This window comes from Gambusia affinis, linkage group LG11, assembly GCF_019740435.1.
Source record: "Gambusia affinis linkage group LG11, SWU_Gaff_1.0, whole genome shotgun sequence".
NCBI classification, from domain to species: Eukaryota; Metazoa; Chordata; class Actinopteri; order Cyprinodontiformes; family Poeciliidae; genus Gambusia; species Gambusia affinis.
The window spans coordinates 29603158-29621785 of NC_057878.1; the positions used below are offsets into that span (position 1 = coordinate 29603158).

Sequence of the window (18628 nt, forward strand, 5' to 3'; positions counted from 1 at the left end):
ACAGAGAGTGAGAAAAACTAAGAATGCGAGTGGTTTATTGTTTATTTGAGTTATTTAAATGGTTTTCCTTCATTATTTTTTGCTTTGCTGAGGTGCATTAATAATCTAAATTTCCAGCTTTCATTTAATTATGGATGGAGAAGTAAATCATCTTCCTGCCCTCCAGGGTTTGGGGTATGCATAAACTTTCTGGATGTAAACAATAACACGCAGGAAGTTTCATAACAGGAACTGTTTAAGTGCTGCTGCCTCTTTATCGGTTTTACAGCTTGAGTTGTTTCTGTTACCACAGGAGAAGTCAGACAATCCCTGATGGAGCCGTTTATAGACGACGTACCAAGAAGCTCCTGCAACCTGCTGCTTTCTGTGTTCTACAGTTTCTGCTGGAATAAATGCTTCATGGGAGATGAGTTAGTCCATCACGTCCCTTCAGAGGGTTTGATATTGGAGAGATGGGGCCTTTCCCATCTTGGGGGCCACAGGTCAGCCTGGGATTTGAGCCAGGGACCTTGAGGAGGTTCTGGGTCGGGACCACACGTGTCTGTGCTAATAGGCAGAACCATCCAAACTGCCTGATGAGTTCATGGTCTGGTTTAAGTGAGGTGCTGTGGGACTCAGACTCGCCTGCAGGAATGTTTTAGCGTTTATCCGCTCCCACCCAGGTGGCTGGACATTAGACGTGTGATGATGTTTCGCCACCTCAAATGGAGCTTTTTGACACCTCGGGTGCTAAAAGCCAGCCTATCAGAGGCCGGCGCCTTCGGGCCACTAAAAGCCGGTTTTCTTCTCTCATTCAGAGAAATAAAAACATCAACGCCATAAAGTCACAATCCCAATAACCTGCCAACTTTCTTGAAACGCGACTGAGGAAAAAAGGTTTCCTGTCTGAATAATATTTGAAATTATTTAGAGATGAGCTCTTCCCCGGTTTGCCCCTTTAGCTCACCTTCATCTACAACCAATTGTTGCTCCACCCAAAGCAGAACAGAACCCAGAGGTAGTCAATTCAGAAACATCTGAAGCTTCTAATAGTTTTTGTCTGAAGTGAACGGCCCAACCTGACGTGCGTCCTGGAGAAGGTTACAGTCCTGGACCTCTGGTCCGGCCCGCTCTGGCTCAGAGTAGCGCAGCTAGCCTCAGAGAGATGCTGGACAGTTGGACTTCTGGGCTGTCTCCAGCACTGATTTGGCCTTGATCATCTCTGAAGAACCACTGGTAGGTTTTGTTTGGACTGGAAACTGAGTCGGATCAGCCGAGCCCGGTCAACAGAACCCCCATATCTCTCCCACCGTCTGCTGAGCCAATCAGAGGACCTAATAACCGTTTTCACTCATCGACGTAAAAACCCCACAATGATGAACTCTGTTGTCAGCAGAATCAACAGAACCGGCAGAACCTGATCTGCACCAGAACATTCAGTCACTTCCTGTGTCGCTACACTCAGAACCTCTGAAACCTGAAATTGCTGAGGCTCCCATGTTGGTCACAGACTGTGGGAACTTCATCTCCCAGCATTCATTGCACTGGAGATGACAGATTAAGGCCGACCTGCTATGAAGCCCAGAGTTGGTCCAGAAGACGTTTAACCCTTCGAGGTGTTGCCTGGTGAACTGATAGCTGTTAGCTCATCCAGCTCTCTCAGAACCGGCAGCTCATCCGCTGGACCAGAACCACTTCCTGTTCTCCTTCCATCGTTTTTACCTCTGCACGTCTTTGACTTGAGAGAGTTGGTGGTCTTTCCTTCAAAACTTTGCTGATTAGATGCTGTTCCGTCCTCTGGATGCTGCAGGCAATGAGCAACGTCAGTGGCAACAGCAATCAGCACTCTGCTGTCAGATTCTCTGAGCTCCGGCCTGTTAATCCTCATCGGAGTTCTGCTCTACTTAGTTTCTGCAGTCCAGCCTCACATCTTCATCCTTCTTTGGATTTGACTAGACCAACATTGAGAAGATTGTCAGGAAGGATAAGCTGAAAAGGAGTGGACCCCCGTACTCTGATAGCCCTAAATGCAGTCCAGCTGGGTGGAAGAAGCCCCAACAGCACCACCACACTGAAACATGGAGTTGGCAGCATCATGCTGTGGGATGGCGATAAACCTGGACAGTCCCGGAAGAAAACCTGGCAGCAGCAGACCTGAGATTGGGGTCAAAGATTGGGGTCAGCAGGACAACAAGCCTGAACATGCAGCCAGAGATATTGTGGGATTGTTAGAACGGCCTAGTCAAAGTCCTGCTGAAAATCTGAAAACTTGCTAATTGTAACATCAGACTCCAATGACAACACAAAATGAATTTAACAGAAAAGAGAAAATAGTTTATTTAAAATGTACAAAAGCTACACACTCACTGTAAGTGGAGCGGGACACATGGGAAAACATGGAAGGGATTGAGTTCACTGGGATTGAGTCTCTGCTGATGACACAGAAAATACATCATCATCATCACCACTGGGGATGAAGAAGAACCTTCGATCCAGAAACACAGAACCCAGAACCTTCAGAATTAAATGTAACTTTTAACAAGGCCGTTCATCCGTCTTCTGCGATTTGTAGTCACCCTTCCCTGCAGACGGGTCACTACTCTTCCCAGAAGACACCGTCCTGTAGGGTGAGTCCAGCCCCCTGCAGAGGCAGCTGGTTTCACTCTCTCAATGGGAACAGAGGACAGGAGGCATCCTCTGGGACGGAGGGTTTTCGTCTCCATAACTGACCCCAACAACGGATGCTCTCATCCACTTTCCTGGAACCGAATCTTCTGGGCCAGTCTCTTCCCAACTGGAAGGTGGAGGTCCGTCTCCTTCCAGCTGAGGAATATGGCCTCCAGCTGGGTCGGGGTCAATCTTTAATCAAAAAGCAAAAGGAAACATTCCAGATATAGAGTGGAGCTGTAAGAAGCCCCAGTTTAAACACATAGAATACAATATAAGTTAAAACGATAAACTCCAAACGCATCAGAGATCAGTCTTCCTGTATCTACATTTCCATTTCCTGATAAGTGTGTCCTCGGGTGCTGAGCTGTGATGTCCCAGAAAGGCACAATATGGTCTGTTTTCAGTGCATCACTGTGTAAACACCAGTAGTCCTGACTGGCATTAATACACCCTGGGCTGGGTTGCTGTCAAAATATGGCTTTAGAGACAGAAAACAGTCCCTCCAGCTAAGCTAACTATGAAAAAGAGAAGATTGTCATGGTGCCATAGACAGCGGAAACAAAGGTCTGAAGCAGCCAATGAGTGCTTTCTGCAAGTTTCCTGAAGGTATCCAGATGTTCCCATCTCCAGGAACAAGAGGAAGTGGAGGTATCAACTGATCAAGTTGAGGAACTTGCTCTCTTCAGCCAGAGCTGTAAGCAAGGAGTTCATGTCTCCAATGGCCATGTTGCCAATCCCAGCTGGGACGGACGCCAGGGTGATGGAATTGCGTGGCGTGGTGAGACGGGAGGAGCTCTGAGACAGGCTCTGCAGAAGCCCTGGACTCAGCGTCCCAGACATCAGGCTGGAATGATCTCCGTCATCTAGCATGGTGTCGAAGTCGACTTGAGTGTGCTCTGTGGCTCTGGACCGACCAGTTGACGAGTCAATGATACTGCTGGAAACCTGGTTGGCTCCTGGAGAGGCCATGGCAGCTGCAGCTGCCATGTCGCTGCAGGTGGCCTCATTGACACTTGGAGACACTGAGTCATCATCACTGCCGTGAGACGAAGGCTGAAACACGTGAATCTGAGCCATGTAGCACACGGCAGAGTTCTGGTTGACTGGGCTGCTGTTGTGCAGCCCCTGGCTCTGCTTCTTTGGGCTTGCCTCAGAGCAGTTGTTACTGGGGTTTAGTTTAACTACCCTGGGGCTCGGTTGTGTCATGGCAGAGGCTGAGTGCTGCCTGGGGAAGGACTTGGGCTCGTTAGGTGGCCGGGGTTGTAACATCCTTCTGGCTCCGTTCTGGATCACATACTGCTGCTGCTTGAGGGGAATGCTGTAGTTCTGCTCCTGGTTCACTTGGTTCCCATGACAGTACCCGTGCACCTGGGCTCTGGTCTTAAAGCTTTGCAGCTCAGAGCTAGCCTCAGTGTTGAGGGTTATGCTAGAGCTTCCAGATAACGAAGGAAGCCTTCCTTCCTGACTGAGCTCTTGCTGATGACTCATGTGCTCGTTAAAGCTACATTGCCTCTGCTGCTGCTGAGGCTGGAGGGAGGTATTCCCCGGGCTCTGGAGGCAATGGTACCCCTGTGTAGAGAAGTGGTGGCTTATCGGGACGACCTGCTGGTTGCCACTCGGGACATGTAGCACCCCAGAGCTGTGCCTTTGCTGAGCAGAAGACAGGTTGCTCCTGAAGGGATGCTGCTGAGGTTTGGGGAGTTTGGTGTCCATCGTCCCGGAGCTCACCTCGTTCCACTGCACTGGCATGTTGTTCTTATTTTCTCGTGGTGCTGGGATGAGCTGCTGGGAACTATTGACACCCCCCTGGTAGGAAATGTCATGACCAGACTGTGCCAGTGTGGTGTCCACCATGGCCATCCTCCTCTGGCCATGAAAGTGCAGCGGTGGAGCTATGCTGGCCTGGTAGCCCTGACTGTTATAGCTGTGACTTGTTGGGCCAGAACTCTGAGACCTCAGGTACTGAACCACATCATCTGGAAGCACAATCTCATCCTCTGCACTCTGCTCCCCACTGCTCATCAGCCCGTCGACTACCATGGTCTCTATGGCAATGTTCTCAGAAATGCTTGGGGGTCTTGGGGTGAATGGGTAACGCTGGAGACTCCCATCTGAGCGTGTGTAACCCTGCATAGCCAACGCCTGATGGCGCTCGGCAGATGACGGGGCATTCATATGGTTCACATTGTTCATGCTGCTGTAGCGCTGAACCCTTGGAAGAGACAGCGGGTCTAGGAGTGGACGGCAGACGGGGTCACTTGCCCGACGTGGAAGGTTGGTCGGAACTTCATGGGGCATCATGCTGTGTGAGCCATAGGTGATGTCGCTGCACCGCCGGGGTGCATCGCCAGTGGCCGGCTGGAGGAAGGAGGAGCCTTCCTGACAGTCACTGTACAGAGCCATTCTTGTCCTCAGGCTCATTCGATTCATGTTGGGGAGAGGAGTAGGTGGAGCACCCCCAATAGCAGCAGCGTACTTTGCTTTGAGCCGATAATGCTGGGCTGGGGTTAGACTCAGAAGGCTGGGCAGGGCTCCTCCACCAGCCACACCCCCACCACAGTGACTGGCCTCACTGGAGCGCCTAGACAGATCGGTGGAGATCGGGTCGTACGAGTCGGCCGAGCTGATGTTGTGACGGTTAGTGCCAAACTGGGATGCCTCGCTGGAGCGCCGGCTAGAGTAGCAGGGCGAAATGCCGGAGGAGCGTCGGCTGAAGGTGTAGGGTGAGCTGATGGTGCTGGTGGTGCTGTCGCGGCGGTCGTTGAGCTGGTTCAGCAGCGTTATGTCGCAGGAGGTCAGCTCCCCAGTGGGTTGGCCAGCGTAGGGGGAGTGGAGACTGCTTGTCATGATGGAGCTCTCCAGCAAGGAACCTAGCAGACAGGAAGGGAAAATTACACCAGGATCCTAGATGGCTCTGTGAAGTTTTACAGTTTACAGAGAGATTATGATTGATTTCTGCATCCATAGGGCAGAGGGAAGCTGCTGGTAAATGCTGTCCACTGGTTTTTACTCTCACTGGCCTGACCTTCCTCATTGGAGCTACTGGGATCACATGTTGGAGCGCAGAGACATTAGTGGTTCATGGACATTCAACACGTGATGCTCACCAGCTGCAGGGATGGGAGGAAGCTTCATGCCCTGTGTTTTGCTGGTAGCCCAGCTGCAGGTCTCCCGCACCGCCTTCAGCCTCTCCTGCTTGATGTTCTCCAGCTTGATGGTGACTGCTCCTCCGTGAGCCGCCGATTTCCTGAGCTGAAGCCCCATTCCCGCCTGTGGCACCCCGGCGGGGATTGTGGAGTCGACCGTGGGACCCTCGTCCGGCGTGCTGAGGTCCCCGAAGCTGCCCCCGCTGTACATGGCCATCTCTACCCCACTGTCATTGTTGTTGGCGCTGCCGAGAGGCGACGGCTCGCTGCTGCACGATGACTGGCCGCCAGGACTGGACTGATGCGTCTGCAGAGGAACAGCAGGGAGCGGCGGTCATGCAACACTGAAAATATTTTGCTCAAACTGACGTGGGCTTTCTGTGGGAATATTTGATGCACATAAAGACAAAGAATGAGATGAAAGGTGATAAAAATGCAAGTGAAAATAGAACCATGCCATGTTCACACAGCTCCATTATGCATTAATCTCTAGTTAATTATTACCAAAGTTCAGATATTCTGACTGTAATGGTGTTTTGTAATGACTAATGCAGTCTTGTTCTTCCAGAGTCATTAGTTATGGATGCATGCGATTTATTAACAATATGAAAACAAGAGAATAATAGATGATTCTATGTTAAACAGTCCAGAACGCAGAAGTCTGATCACAGTTTGACCCACAGCTGAAAACTGTCTGATTCTCTGAATATTAATGTGACAGCGGCTGGATGATCGGCTCGACTGGAACGATTCATGCAGGTCTTTCATATGAATAAAGAGACGGAGATGCTCTCTCACCTCAGAGATGTCTGTCCGATTGTTAGAGGAGAAGCAGAGGAAAGCAAGAAGCCAGACAGTTCAGTGGAAAATGACTCAGTCAACATTTACGGGAACCCGACACACATTTCATTCTCCTGCTTCCCCAGCAGCAACCAGTGTTCACACCCCTGGAGGTGACTGAAGGTGATTTTAATGTTCAGACTCCGGTCCAGACTCCGCTGCGGACTCGGGTCTGATAGAGACTTAGCTGCAGATTAGGGCGATGGTAGAGAGGCCTTCCTTGGAGGCTTGGAAAGCTGTTCAGTTGTAATTAGATGGTCTGAATGCTGTGATGCTAACTAATGGGTGCAAAAGCTATTCAACATTTAAATTTTATTGAAAACTTCTTGAACATTGAAGTGTCCTTTCTTCTCTTCCTCTTAGTTAAAAAGTTCCTTGTTGAAACCTTTAAATCTGCCAGGGCTGTGAATACTGGGCTGCCCAAAATCACCATTACTTAAAAAACTGAACTGCACCAGAGTTCACATGATAGCTGAGGCTGAAACAGAACATCCTCCACACAGCAGAACATGGTAATGGCAGGAGCATGCTGCGGGAATAATTGACATGACGCCGGCTCCACCCACATGTGGACGTCGAGCAATCCTCCGTCAGTCATTCCAGTGCATTTGTCAGCAACTGACCAATTGGTGGTCGCAGTTTGTCCAGAGGTTTCACGCCCTTATCTGGAGGACCTGACCTCCAACAATAATGCCAGTGGTTATTTCAGCAAACGCTGTGGTCAGAGAGATTTCCAGGGAAACAATAGGAAGTCATGGCCCAGCATTGTCAGTGGGGAATGGGCAATCCCAACAGCCGTCACCCAGTACTAGTAGAAGCATTTTATTACATTTCCAAAACCAAAAGAGTCTGGAATATCACAAGAAATCGTTCATGTCTTGCTGAATGTAACTGTGATCAACAGTAACTACCATGTTAGTCTGCACAAAGTCAACTGGTAGAATACATCCTTTTTTATGTCATAATGGCACATCTTCATAGTCATCAAATCAAAGATCAATATGTGAATGTATGCTGGATTTTATATGTGTAGATTCCAACGGTAGCTCTGTGGCAGCATAATAATGTGCTGCAGTAACTGCAGTATTTACATTTAAGAAATTTTTTATGCTATTGTTTATTTTTAACTATTTCCCTGAAGGCAGATTTTCACAAGCTGGTATTATTTAAGTTATTACTCATCTGCTAGTATGTTCAAAATGTGTCCGACAGCGATGATACTTGGATCCAGCCAGACTTTGTTCCCCTCAGCACTGTTCTCATTTTATCATTTATTTCTCTGTTGTTACTAATAACCTTACAGACCTGACGTAGGACTCGTTAGAGAATTTTCTTGCCCGCCATCCAGTGTTGTATTATAAGGCAAAAATGACTCCAAAAAAAAAAAAGGAGTTCCACTACCTACCACTATTCGTAACACTGTTTGTTTGTCGGAGTTTGCTCTACTTCCACATGGGGGGGAGTTGGTGTCGTCAATTAAACTGGCCAGAAATAAGTTAGGAAATAAAGAAAAATAAATAGGAGATTATTTTGTAATTTTGGATTGAAGTCTCAAAACCAGCAAACTCCAGAAAAAGCCTGATCCCCAGTTTAAAGATGATTCCATCTGACTGAAATCCTCACAATCTGCTCTGTGATCAGTCTTTGATAAAACAGCCTGAAAAATGCAGCCAGAAACACATTTTAACATTCATGCCACTCATGCCATGGAGAGGGAAACGGGCAGTTTGATAGAGGAATGGCTAATTAGCCTTTGAGACGATTAATTAGGGAAGAGGAGTAGATATAGATTGACTAGTCTGTTGGCGAAGCTGGTTGAGGAGAAAACGTCCTGCTAGCTGCGATCCCGCGCTGTGAGGTAACAGGAACTCACCACAGAGTCCTCCATCTTGATTGGTTTGGCCTGCAGCCGCTCGTCTCCTCCTCTGGACGTGCCGTTGGCCTCCGTCTTCCCCTCTGCGCCCGCCGGGCCGTGCTTGGCCTCATTCTCCCCGTTTCCTCTAGGGGGCAGTCTAGGTGGCGCGTCGCTCCGCTGTTTCTTAGTGACGTGGGCGTCGGGTCCGTGAACCGTCTTGACATGCTTCCTGAGGGAGCTAGGGTCGGTGTAGCGTTTGGTGCAGCCCAGGATTTTACAGACGTACGGTTTCTGCAAACAAACGTCTAGTTTACTGCCAAACACATTCAACAGCTGGCTAAACACCGTCCTCATGGAGGCACAGAGGGGACCGGTACCTCATTGGAGTGTGTGCGGTTCTGATGCTTGGCCCTGTCCGAGGCGTTGGAGAAAGCCTTGTTGCAGCCTTCGTGCTCACACACGTATGGTTTTTCGCCGGTGTGGGACCGGAGGTGAGTCTTCAGGTTCTCCAGGCGAGAGTAAGCCTTGAAGCATCCCTCAAACTGCAGAGACACAGGGGACCAATCAGGGACCGGCTGGCCACTGGATGCTTAATGCAGGTACAAACACCCTGCCTGATACATCGAGTCAAGAAACGCCCAATGGCTCCAAGTAGAGTACTGCTGTCTGCAGCTCCTTGTTCTCAACAAGCTACCATCTGGTTTCATCAACTCCTTCTTGGAGTCAAAGAGACTGAAGAGGAAACAAAATCAAATCAGAGAAAATGTCAAAACTTCTTCCTTTCAGAGCCGTAGCTCTGAGACGGTCCATGAGGGACTCATTAACCAGCGGGGCCCCCTGCTGGGGAGTTATCTTAATTACCCCCCTCACTGCTTTCATGCTTGCAGCAGAATCAGAGCTTTAAAGCTTTGCTTCAGTCGACAACATGGAATATTCCTGCTCTGCTGCAAAACAATTTTTTTTGTTTTTTCTTATTTAGACAGATTTCCTTCTCATTTATTAGTAATAGCTTTACCCATTTCAGGTTGTACATCAGGATGGAAGCAGACAGTCCAAGTGATTTTGTCCATACTGCTCTCTAGTATTTTTTTTTTTACAGACTGTTACTGATTTTAGTTGTGAATGATAACAAAAATGGGGATTACATCATCCCAAGCAATAAAAACCACAAGGACAAAAAAGGGCAGGAGACATAATTCACAAGAACAATCAAATGAAGTCTGATCTAATTGGTTTTACATACTCAGTCCATTTGGTCCAGATCGTGTAAAATTGTTCTTTTTCTACTTGGAGGGAAAAAAAAATCTTTTCCATAGTATAAATCTGGTAAACAATTTCAATCCATTCATGGATAGCGGCTGGATCTGCTTGTAGCCTTTTCCTGGTGATGGATTTCTTACTGGCTGCCAGTATAGCCAGCAGTTTTCTGTCTTTATTGCTCCATGTGTCCAAATGTAGGTTACCCAAATACAGAGTTTCACATTTGAATGGAATGTTTACATTGAATATATATTCAATATGTTTGTGGAACTCTTCCCAATATGGTTTTATTATCTAAACATAATTTTAGATGTTTCTCCTATTCTGCAAATTTTAGCCAGTTCCTGCCTGTTATTTAGTCTTCTGGGTTCTGCTGTTCTTCCTGTAATTTATAATCACTAAGTAGGGCTGTTATTGGGATTCCTTTTATTGTCGTGTCTCCCATTTCCTTCCTAGCTGCGGCGTATGATGGTGAACAGACTAAAGGTCTCAGCTGGGCTGTGTGCTAGTATTCCTGGAAACAGGGAAGCCCATTCCACCCTTTTCTTTTTGAATTTCAGAGTTCTAAATTTAATTCTGGCCTTTTTACCCTAATCCTGCCACAAATACCTCGCTATTAATCTATCCCATTCTGAGAACTGTTTAGGTGGGATTCTGACTGGTAGACACTGAAATAAGTACAGAAACTATATATATATAACTATATTCATCCTGATGGATTCTAACCAGCAGCTCAAACTTAACCCCTTAACTGGCTGTTCAAAATCACCAAAAACACCTGAAAAGATAAACCCAAATTAAATCAGCAGCTGTTCTTGAACAATCTGGAGGTCATGCAAAAGTTTGGTCTCTTTATGAAGATGACAAGATACATTTTCTATTTTTGCAGTCAAATATACTTTAACTGTAAGTAGTTTGTAGCTATTATGTTTGTAACACAAAATAAATTGTACAAATTTGCTTCACCCAGATATTTCATGTTTATTTCATTTAGTCTTGAATGTATGAAGTAGGAAATATAATAAATCTGTAGAGTAAAGTTTTCTGCTCATGGATTTCAAGAGTGATCAAAATAGCACAAAAACAAATGTTCTTTTGGGACATGTTTATTTTTGAGATATTGTCCCAGTGGTCATTTGGAGTCTCCAACTGACCACTGGGACAACATCTATATGCAAACCGCTGAATTCCCATCATGTTCCCAACATGTTCCCATCATGTTCCCAACATGTTCTCAACATGTTCCCAACATGTTCCCATCATGTTCCCAACATGTTCAACATGTTCTCATCATGTTCCCAACATGCTCCCATCACGTTCTCATCATGAGGTTATGGATATAATGTTCAACATGTTCCCATCATGTTCCCAACATGTTCCCAACATGTTCCCAACATGTTCCCATCATGTTCCCATCATGTTCCCATCATGTTCCCATCATGTTCCCAACATGTTCTCAACATGTTCCCATCATGTTCCCATCATGTTCTCAACATGTTCCCATCATGTTCCCAACATGTTCCCATCATGTTCCCAACATGTTCCCATCATGTTCCCAACATGTTCTCAACATGTTCCCAACATGTTCCCATCATGTTCCCAACATGTTCAACATGTTCTCATCATGTTCCCAACATGCTCCCATCACGTTCTCATCATGTTCCCAACATGTTCAACATGTTCCCATCATGTTCCCAACATGTTCCCATCATGTTCCCAACATGTTCAACATGTTCCCATCATGTTCCCAACATGTTCAACATGTTCCCATCATGTTCCCAACATGTTCCCATCATGTTCCCAACATGTTCCCATCATGTTCCCATCATGTTCCCAACATGTTCCCAACATGTTCCCATCATGTTCCCAACATGTTCCCAACATGTTCCCATCATGTTCCCAACATGTACCCATCATGTTCCCATCATGTTCCCAACATGTTCTCAACATGTTCCCAACATGTTCCCATTACGTTCAACATGTTCCTAACATGTTCCCATCATGTTCCCAACATGTTCCCATTATGTTCCCATCATGTTTTCATCATGTTCTCAACATGTTCCCGTCATGTTCCCTACATGTTCCCATCATGTTCCCAACATGTTCCCATCATGTTCTCAACATGTTCCCAACATGTTCCCAACATGTTCCCATCATGTTCCCAACATGTCCCCATCACGTTCCCATCACGTTCCCATCATGTTCTCAACATGTTCCCATCATGTTCTCAACATATTCCCAACATGTTCCCATTACGTTCAACATGTTCCCAACATGTTCTCATCATGTTCCCATCATGTTCCCAACATGTTTTCATCATGTTCTCAACATGTTCCCGTCATGTTCCCTACATGTTCCCATCATGTTCCCAACATGTTCCCATCATGTTCTCAACATGTTCCCAACATGTTCCCATTACGTTCAACATGTTCCCAACATGTTCCCATCATGTTCTCAACATGTTCCCAACATGTTCCCATCATGTTCCCAACATGTTCCCATCATGTTCTCAACATGTTCCCAACATGTTCCCAACTTGTTCCCATCATGTTCCCATCATGTTCTCAACATGTTCCCATTACGTTGAACATGTTCCCAATATGTTCTCATCATGTTCCCATCATGTTCCCAACATGTTTTCGTCATGTTCCCAACATGTTCTCGTCATGTTCCCAACATGTTCCCGTCATGTTCCCAACATGTTCCCATCATGTTCTCAACATGTTCCCAACATGTTCCCGTCATGTTCCCATCATGTTCCCATCATGTTCTCAACATGTTCCCATCATGTTCCCATCATGTTCTCAACATGTTCCCATCATGTTCCCATCATGTTCTCAACATGTTCCCAACATGTTCCCATTACGTTCAACATGTTCCCATGATGTTCCCATCATGTTCCCAACACGTTCCCAACATGTTCCCATCATGTTCCCATCATGTTCTCAACATGTTCCCAACATGTTCCCATCATGTTCCCAACATGTTTTCATCATGTTCCCAACATGTTCCCGTCATGTTCCCATCATGTTCCCATCATGTTCTCAACATGTTCCCATCATGTTCCCATCATGTTCTCAACATGTTCCCATCATGTTCCCATCATGTTCTCAACATGTTCCCAACATGTTCCCGTTACGTTAAACATGTTCCCATCATGTTCCCAACATGTTCCCATCATGTTCCCATCATGTTCCCAACATGTTCCCATCATGTTCCCAACATGTTCCCATTGTGTTCCCATCATGTTCTCAACATGTTCCCAACATGTTCCCATCATGTTCCCATTACGTTCAACATGTTCCCAACATGTTCTCATCATGTTCCCATCATGTTCCCAACATGTTCCCATCATGTTCTCAACATGTTCCCATCATGTTCTCAACATGTTCCCATCATGTTCCCAACATGTTCCCATCATGTTCTCAACATGTTCCCATCATGTTCTCAACATGTTCCCATCATGTTCCCAACATGTTCCCGTCATGTTCCCAACATGTTCCCGTCATGTTCCCAACATGTTCCCATCATGTTCCCATTATGTTCTCATCATGTTCCCATCATGTTCCCAACATGTTCCCATCATGTTCTCAACATGTTCCCATCATGTTCTCAACATGTTCCCAACATGTTCCCATCATGTTCCCATCATGTTCCCATCATGTTCCCAACATGTTCCCGTCATGTTCCCAACATGTTCCCATCATGTTCCCAACATGTTCCCATCATGTTCCCAACATGTTCCCGTCATGTTCCCAACATGTTCCCATCATGTTCCCATCATGTTCTCATCATGTTCCCGTCATGTTCCCAACATGTTCCCATCATGTTCCCATCATGTTCCCAACATGTTCCCAACATGTTCCCATCATGTTCCCATCATGTTCCCAACATGTTCCCATCATGTTCCCAACATGTTCCCAACATGTTCCCATCATGTTCTCAACATGTTCCCATCATGTTCCCAACATGTTCCCGTCATGTTCCCAACATGTTCCCGTCATGTTCCCAACATGTTCCCGTCATGTTCCCAACATGTTCCCGTCATGTTCCCAACATGTTCCCGTCATGTTCCCAACATGTTCCCAGCCCTCCTCACCGTGCATTTGTGCGGCTTCTCTCCGGTGTGTCTCCTCATGTGGACCACCAGCATGTACTGGGCCTTGAACGGCTTCTGCTCCCGGGAACAGTCCTCCCAGCGGCACACAAACTCCTTCTTCTCTCCGTGGATGTGGTCGTTGTTGATATGCTGCGTGGAGGAAAGCAGCTCAGGTCAGCCATGTTTCTGCAGCAGACACAGCTCTACACACAGTGCAGCTAGAACTATAGAAACCAAGTGATGAAGTAAAGAAGAGCAGGTGGAACGAGTGGAAGTATGCCTGATCTGGGTCTGGACCTTCTGGTAGCCTGGGGCTATCGGCTATCGGCTGCTGATTGTTACAGTCTACATTTTACAGCAATAACGTATTTCATGAGAAATAAATTGGAGTTAATTTTTCAAAGTCATGTCATCATGAATGTTTCAGTCTTGATATATAGTTAGCAGACTGTAGACAAACGGTTAGCCTGCTAACTAAATATGTAGCCTGGAGCATTTAGTTTGGAGGCGCTGGTTTTTCCGATGGAGTGAGGAATTATGGCTGTTGCTCACCATAATTCAGTAAATAATCCCAAACTCCCAGATTAAAAGCTCCTGGATGAAAACAGCAGCATGGTGGCGCTCTCTCTGTGTCGCTTTGCTAACACAAAATGGACGACAATGGATGTGGTTCTGCAGAAATGTTTCCTTCCTGTTGCAGCTGGGAGACAGTGGGTCAGCAACGGGTGGGGGAGGGGTCGGCGGATTTATGGCTGTGCCTTCATGGGTTGCGACGTAGAGAGCTCTGTGCGGGGTGGTTAAGGTCAGTTTAAACCAAACGTGAAGGACATCCGGGGTAGAACCGACCCAATCAGAACCATGTAATGATTGCCTGGTCCAGAGAGTAAGGACCTGTGGGCCAGAAGTTCTGTTAGGGTTCTGGGTGGGTTTAGATCCATCAGAACCAGAATCATTAGTCTGGATTGAACTGGAATTAACTTGAAATGTCTTTAATATCTGAACTGGACCGACTGGTTCGGTTCATATGGTGCTGGGGCCAAAGCCCGGTTATGGATGGGAGGACCAGAATGAGGTACTCCTTCTGGACTTCCGATCAGCTGAGCCGACCCATTCTCGGAACTCTGGGTCAGTTCACCGTTTCATAACCCCTAATCATAATCTTCATTGTTGGTCTACACCTGACAGAAAATGAGCCAGTCTACTGCTCATCTGTAGATGGCTGTAGTGCAAACTGGCTGTGAAGCAGCTGGATTAAATAATCCCTGGGTCTCACGTGGACGAGCTGGTCCTGGGTGTCGTACTCCCTGCCGCAGCCCTCCCAGTGGCAGTCGGTCTCGTAAACGGTCTCTGGCTCCTGCTTGCACTCGTCCTTGTCCAGATCTTCACTCAGGTCCAGGACTCCTGCGCCGTGGTCCTGATGGCAACAACAAGCGGGAGGGAGAACAACCGCTTTATTCCGACTGGTTAATCTGATTCTTAATCTGCAGCTTCGTTACAATCAATCAAAGGTGAATCGGTAAACGCTGGTTTCCGGGGAGCGGAGCTGTTCCCCCTCCTAGTTCTGGTTCCGCTGGTCCCACCTGAGCAGATGGTGAAATGGGAACTGGACCCTCTGCTTCAGTCTTCACCTTGGTCCTCTTGGTGTTCAGCGGATTGACGGTGCTGCTGACCGCTGGATCTCCACCGGAGCTCTGAGCAACACAAAGACAAGAGAAGGATGTTAGTGGAAGAAAAAACATCTGAAAGTCAGATGACCAAGAGACTCCTGAACTGGTCTCTGGATGAAGCCCGTCGTACTACAGCAGGGAATTGTCAGTTCATTAGGTCTTTGGTGAAGCATTATAGATGTGTGGCAGAACAGATTACCTGAACCAAGTGTGGGGTGGTTTCATCAGAAACCTCTGAACAGAACCAAACCGCCGCCAACCAGATGCAGCCGGGGCAGAAAGTCCAGCAGGAAGCACCTGAGGCGTGTCTGACCCAGCTGATGAGCTTTGGTCTGTGGTTCTGAACAGTTCAGATAAGTCGTTGTATAAAACTTTTGCTCATCTTTGTGCATTCTGTCTGATTCTGCCTAATGAGGTTTTCCCTCCTCGGTGTTTCAGCAGACCAGTGGACATGAAATTCTGGTAGGATTTCTTGATTCTGCAGGCTCAGAGCCACTCCAGCTCTGAATCATGAAGCCGCGGTCTGCAGGTGTGTGAAGGATGTGAAAGCTTGGACCTGATGGACAAGAAGCACATTGAGATGGAGTGCTCTCACCGGTGATGGACCAACGCTACGTTTGTCCATCGTAGCGTTGGTCCAATCTAGATTCCAACATGGCAATCTCCATGTTGGATTCCCCAATGCTCCCCTATACTGTGTGATTCATCCATCAATGCTCTAAGTTCCTTCAATTTATTGGCATACTTGTCAAGTATGATTTGAAATGTTTAGGACCTTCCTATCAGGGGCAGCAGAAGAGAAACGAATAACTAAAACTCTGTAGCAGCAGAAATGCAGAGCTGGATACATCAGAGTGGGAGCCGCGGCCAAGACTAAACAGTTTAGATGACTTTGAGATGGCAGAAACCTCGCCAAAATATGAAAGAAGACTTATTGTGGCTGTTGCAGATTGGGCCGGATGCATTAGGAGTCGGGCTTTGATCTACCCAATGACTCTGAACATGACACAGAGGCTGAAGGCCTTTAAGCGCTAATGGAGGCAGAGAGACGGGGAGGTTTGAGGCTGCATCAGCGGAGGGGTCTAATCCCACCCAGACGCTCTGCGAAGACAGGATATGGTTCTGATCAGTGCTAATAAAGCTGCAGCGGCATTCCCAGAGACGCCAGGAAGGGCGTCAGCTGGAGGTCACGACCTTTCTGTTACCTCTTTATTCATTTTTAGTCATTTATTCCTTCATTTGCTCATTTGAATTATTTTGCTGTTTGATCTTATTGTGAAGCACTTTGTGATTTTTATCTGTGAAAAGTGACGAATAACTAAAGTCTGAGCAGTTTGTTCTCTGAACAATAAACCTTTTATTGTCTCATTAAACAATCAACCTTTAATTATTAACATTTAAACCAAGCATGTTCATTTGTGGCAAGAAATCCAACTGATTTATAAAACTCAATATTTTGTCATTTTTATTACGATTATTATCAACCCTTAATATCCTGTTGTGTTCAGTGTTATATTCCATGTTATATTCCTGGCGTCTCATTCAGATTAACTGAGATTAGGACACATTTAGAAATAATAAAAATACAATTATTTAGACATTTGAACAAAATCAGCATGTTATTCGCAGTAATAGTGGAGAAAATATGGGTCCTATTAAAATGTACTTGAACAAAGATTGTGTTTGCTCTCAATAGAGAAGGTAACTCTACCCAGATATCTATCATTCTTCCTTTTCTCCTTCCTTCCTATCTCCGTCACCCAACATTAAAGTAGGTTTTATTTTACAGCAGAGACAAGATTAATTAAAATAAAGTAAAGAACTCCAACATGAATAAAACTTAGACCAATCAGAGGCCTCAAACGGGTAAAGATCAGAGTTGACTTGAACTCTTTGTTGGTTCACTATGATAACTTGGCCTGGCAGCACCTGTTCAGGTCAGGGATCTCGGCTAAAGCAACAGGCTGGTTTCACCTGACTTCACGTAGCTGAACCTCCAGAGTGCAGATGGGGGGCAGGTGGTTGAAACAATTCCCCTGTTGCTCTGACTCTTCTAATCAAGGAAACAGGAAAGATTATTACCGAGGGCCAAATGTCATCATTTGTAAATGTGGCATGTGAAGAACTCACAGAACAATACTGTATAAAGTGAATTTAACATCAGGGCGTTTAGGAGGCAACTGCTTTGTTAACAGCAGGTTAGCTATCTAACCTGGTTTCTGCGGCTGTGTTTACCAAGCGCACCCAAATAGTGTTTTATGTGGCGAGCTAGCCAGGAGTGCATGAATGAATAAACAGGACCATAACAAAGAAATAAGAGGGCTTAAAAATGGGTATTTTCATGCAGTTGGGCATAAATGTACCTTAGCCTATTTTAATCAATTTCTACATCTAACCCACTTCTGCCCTTAGATTATCCAAGACATGGTTCTTTCGCTTGACTATGGAGCCACAGTAGACAGCAGCCCTGAAAACCGGCCAGCGATGTTCCTGGAACATCAAGGGAATAGGATTCAGTCATGGCAGTCACATGGGCTACATTGACATTATAGCCACAATTGCTAGCTGATAGAATCATATCTTATAAAAGAGTATAAGACACTCATCATAATAAAGACCAAACCACATTTTGAATGGAACTTTTTGGTATCAAGGATCTGGACCCACCCACTGAGAATAAGTTCTACAACTCCAGACTTCTCTAGGCTTTCGTCTGCTGCTTGGTATTGTGGGATACTTAAAGAACCAGGTAGTTTCTGATACCAACATCTTCGAGTGTTGGTAAATCTTGAATTTGTTTCATTCTTTATATCCAGCATATTTGTTCATTTGTTTTGTGTACCTTTGCATTGGAACTGGGTGCTGAGATGGTGCACGGGTAAAGCACAACCCTCATATGCAGGCCTTAGTCCTCGATGTTCAAGACCTGGCCTGGTGACCTTTGTCACATGCCCTGTCTCATTACCCACTTTCCTGTCTGACCATTTTAAAGTAAAGACCACTTGGGCCAATGTAACCTTTAATCAAACAAGACAAACAAACAAACAAACAAAAAAAGACTGATTTCAAGCTCTACAATTTAGAGTCTCACCAACAGTTGCCTTCATTAACA

At 46.2% G+C, this 18628-nt stretch overlaps 1 protein-coding gene across 4 annotated transcripts in view; it reads right to left on the bottom strand.

Annotated features, from left to right (window-relative positions):
• Positions 1 to 2291: 2291 nt before the first annotated feature.
• Positions 2292 to 18628, bottom strand: part of gli2a (GLI family zinc finger 2a) — a 63047-nt gene continuing 46710 nt past the window's right edge. For all 4 annotated transcript variants that reach the window (XM_044132013.1, XM_044132015.1, XM_044132014.1 and 1 more), the window contains 7 exons: positions 15430 to 15540; positions 15123 to 15263; positions 13850 to 13999; positions 8868 to 9032; positions 8509 to 8781; positions 5757 to 6102; positions 2292 to 5519 (listed from right to left, as the gene is read on the bottom strand). In XM_044132013.1, coding sequence (XP_043987948.1) covers positions 3301 to 5519; positions 5757 to 6102; positions 8509 to 8781; positions 8868 to 9032; positions 13850 to 13999; positions 15123 to 15263; positions 15430 to 15540 — 3405 coding nt within the window. In that variant the 3' untranslated portion in view covers positions 2292 to 3300. The remainder of the gene's footprint in view (positions 5520 to 5756; positions 6103 to 8508; positions 8782 to 8867; positions 9033 to 13849; positions 14000 to 15122; positions 15264 to 15429; positions 15541 to 18628) is intronic.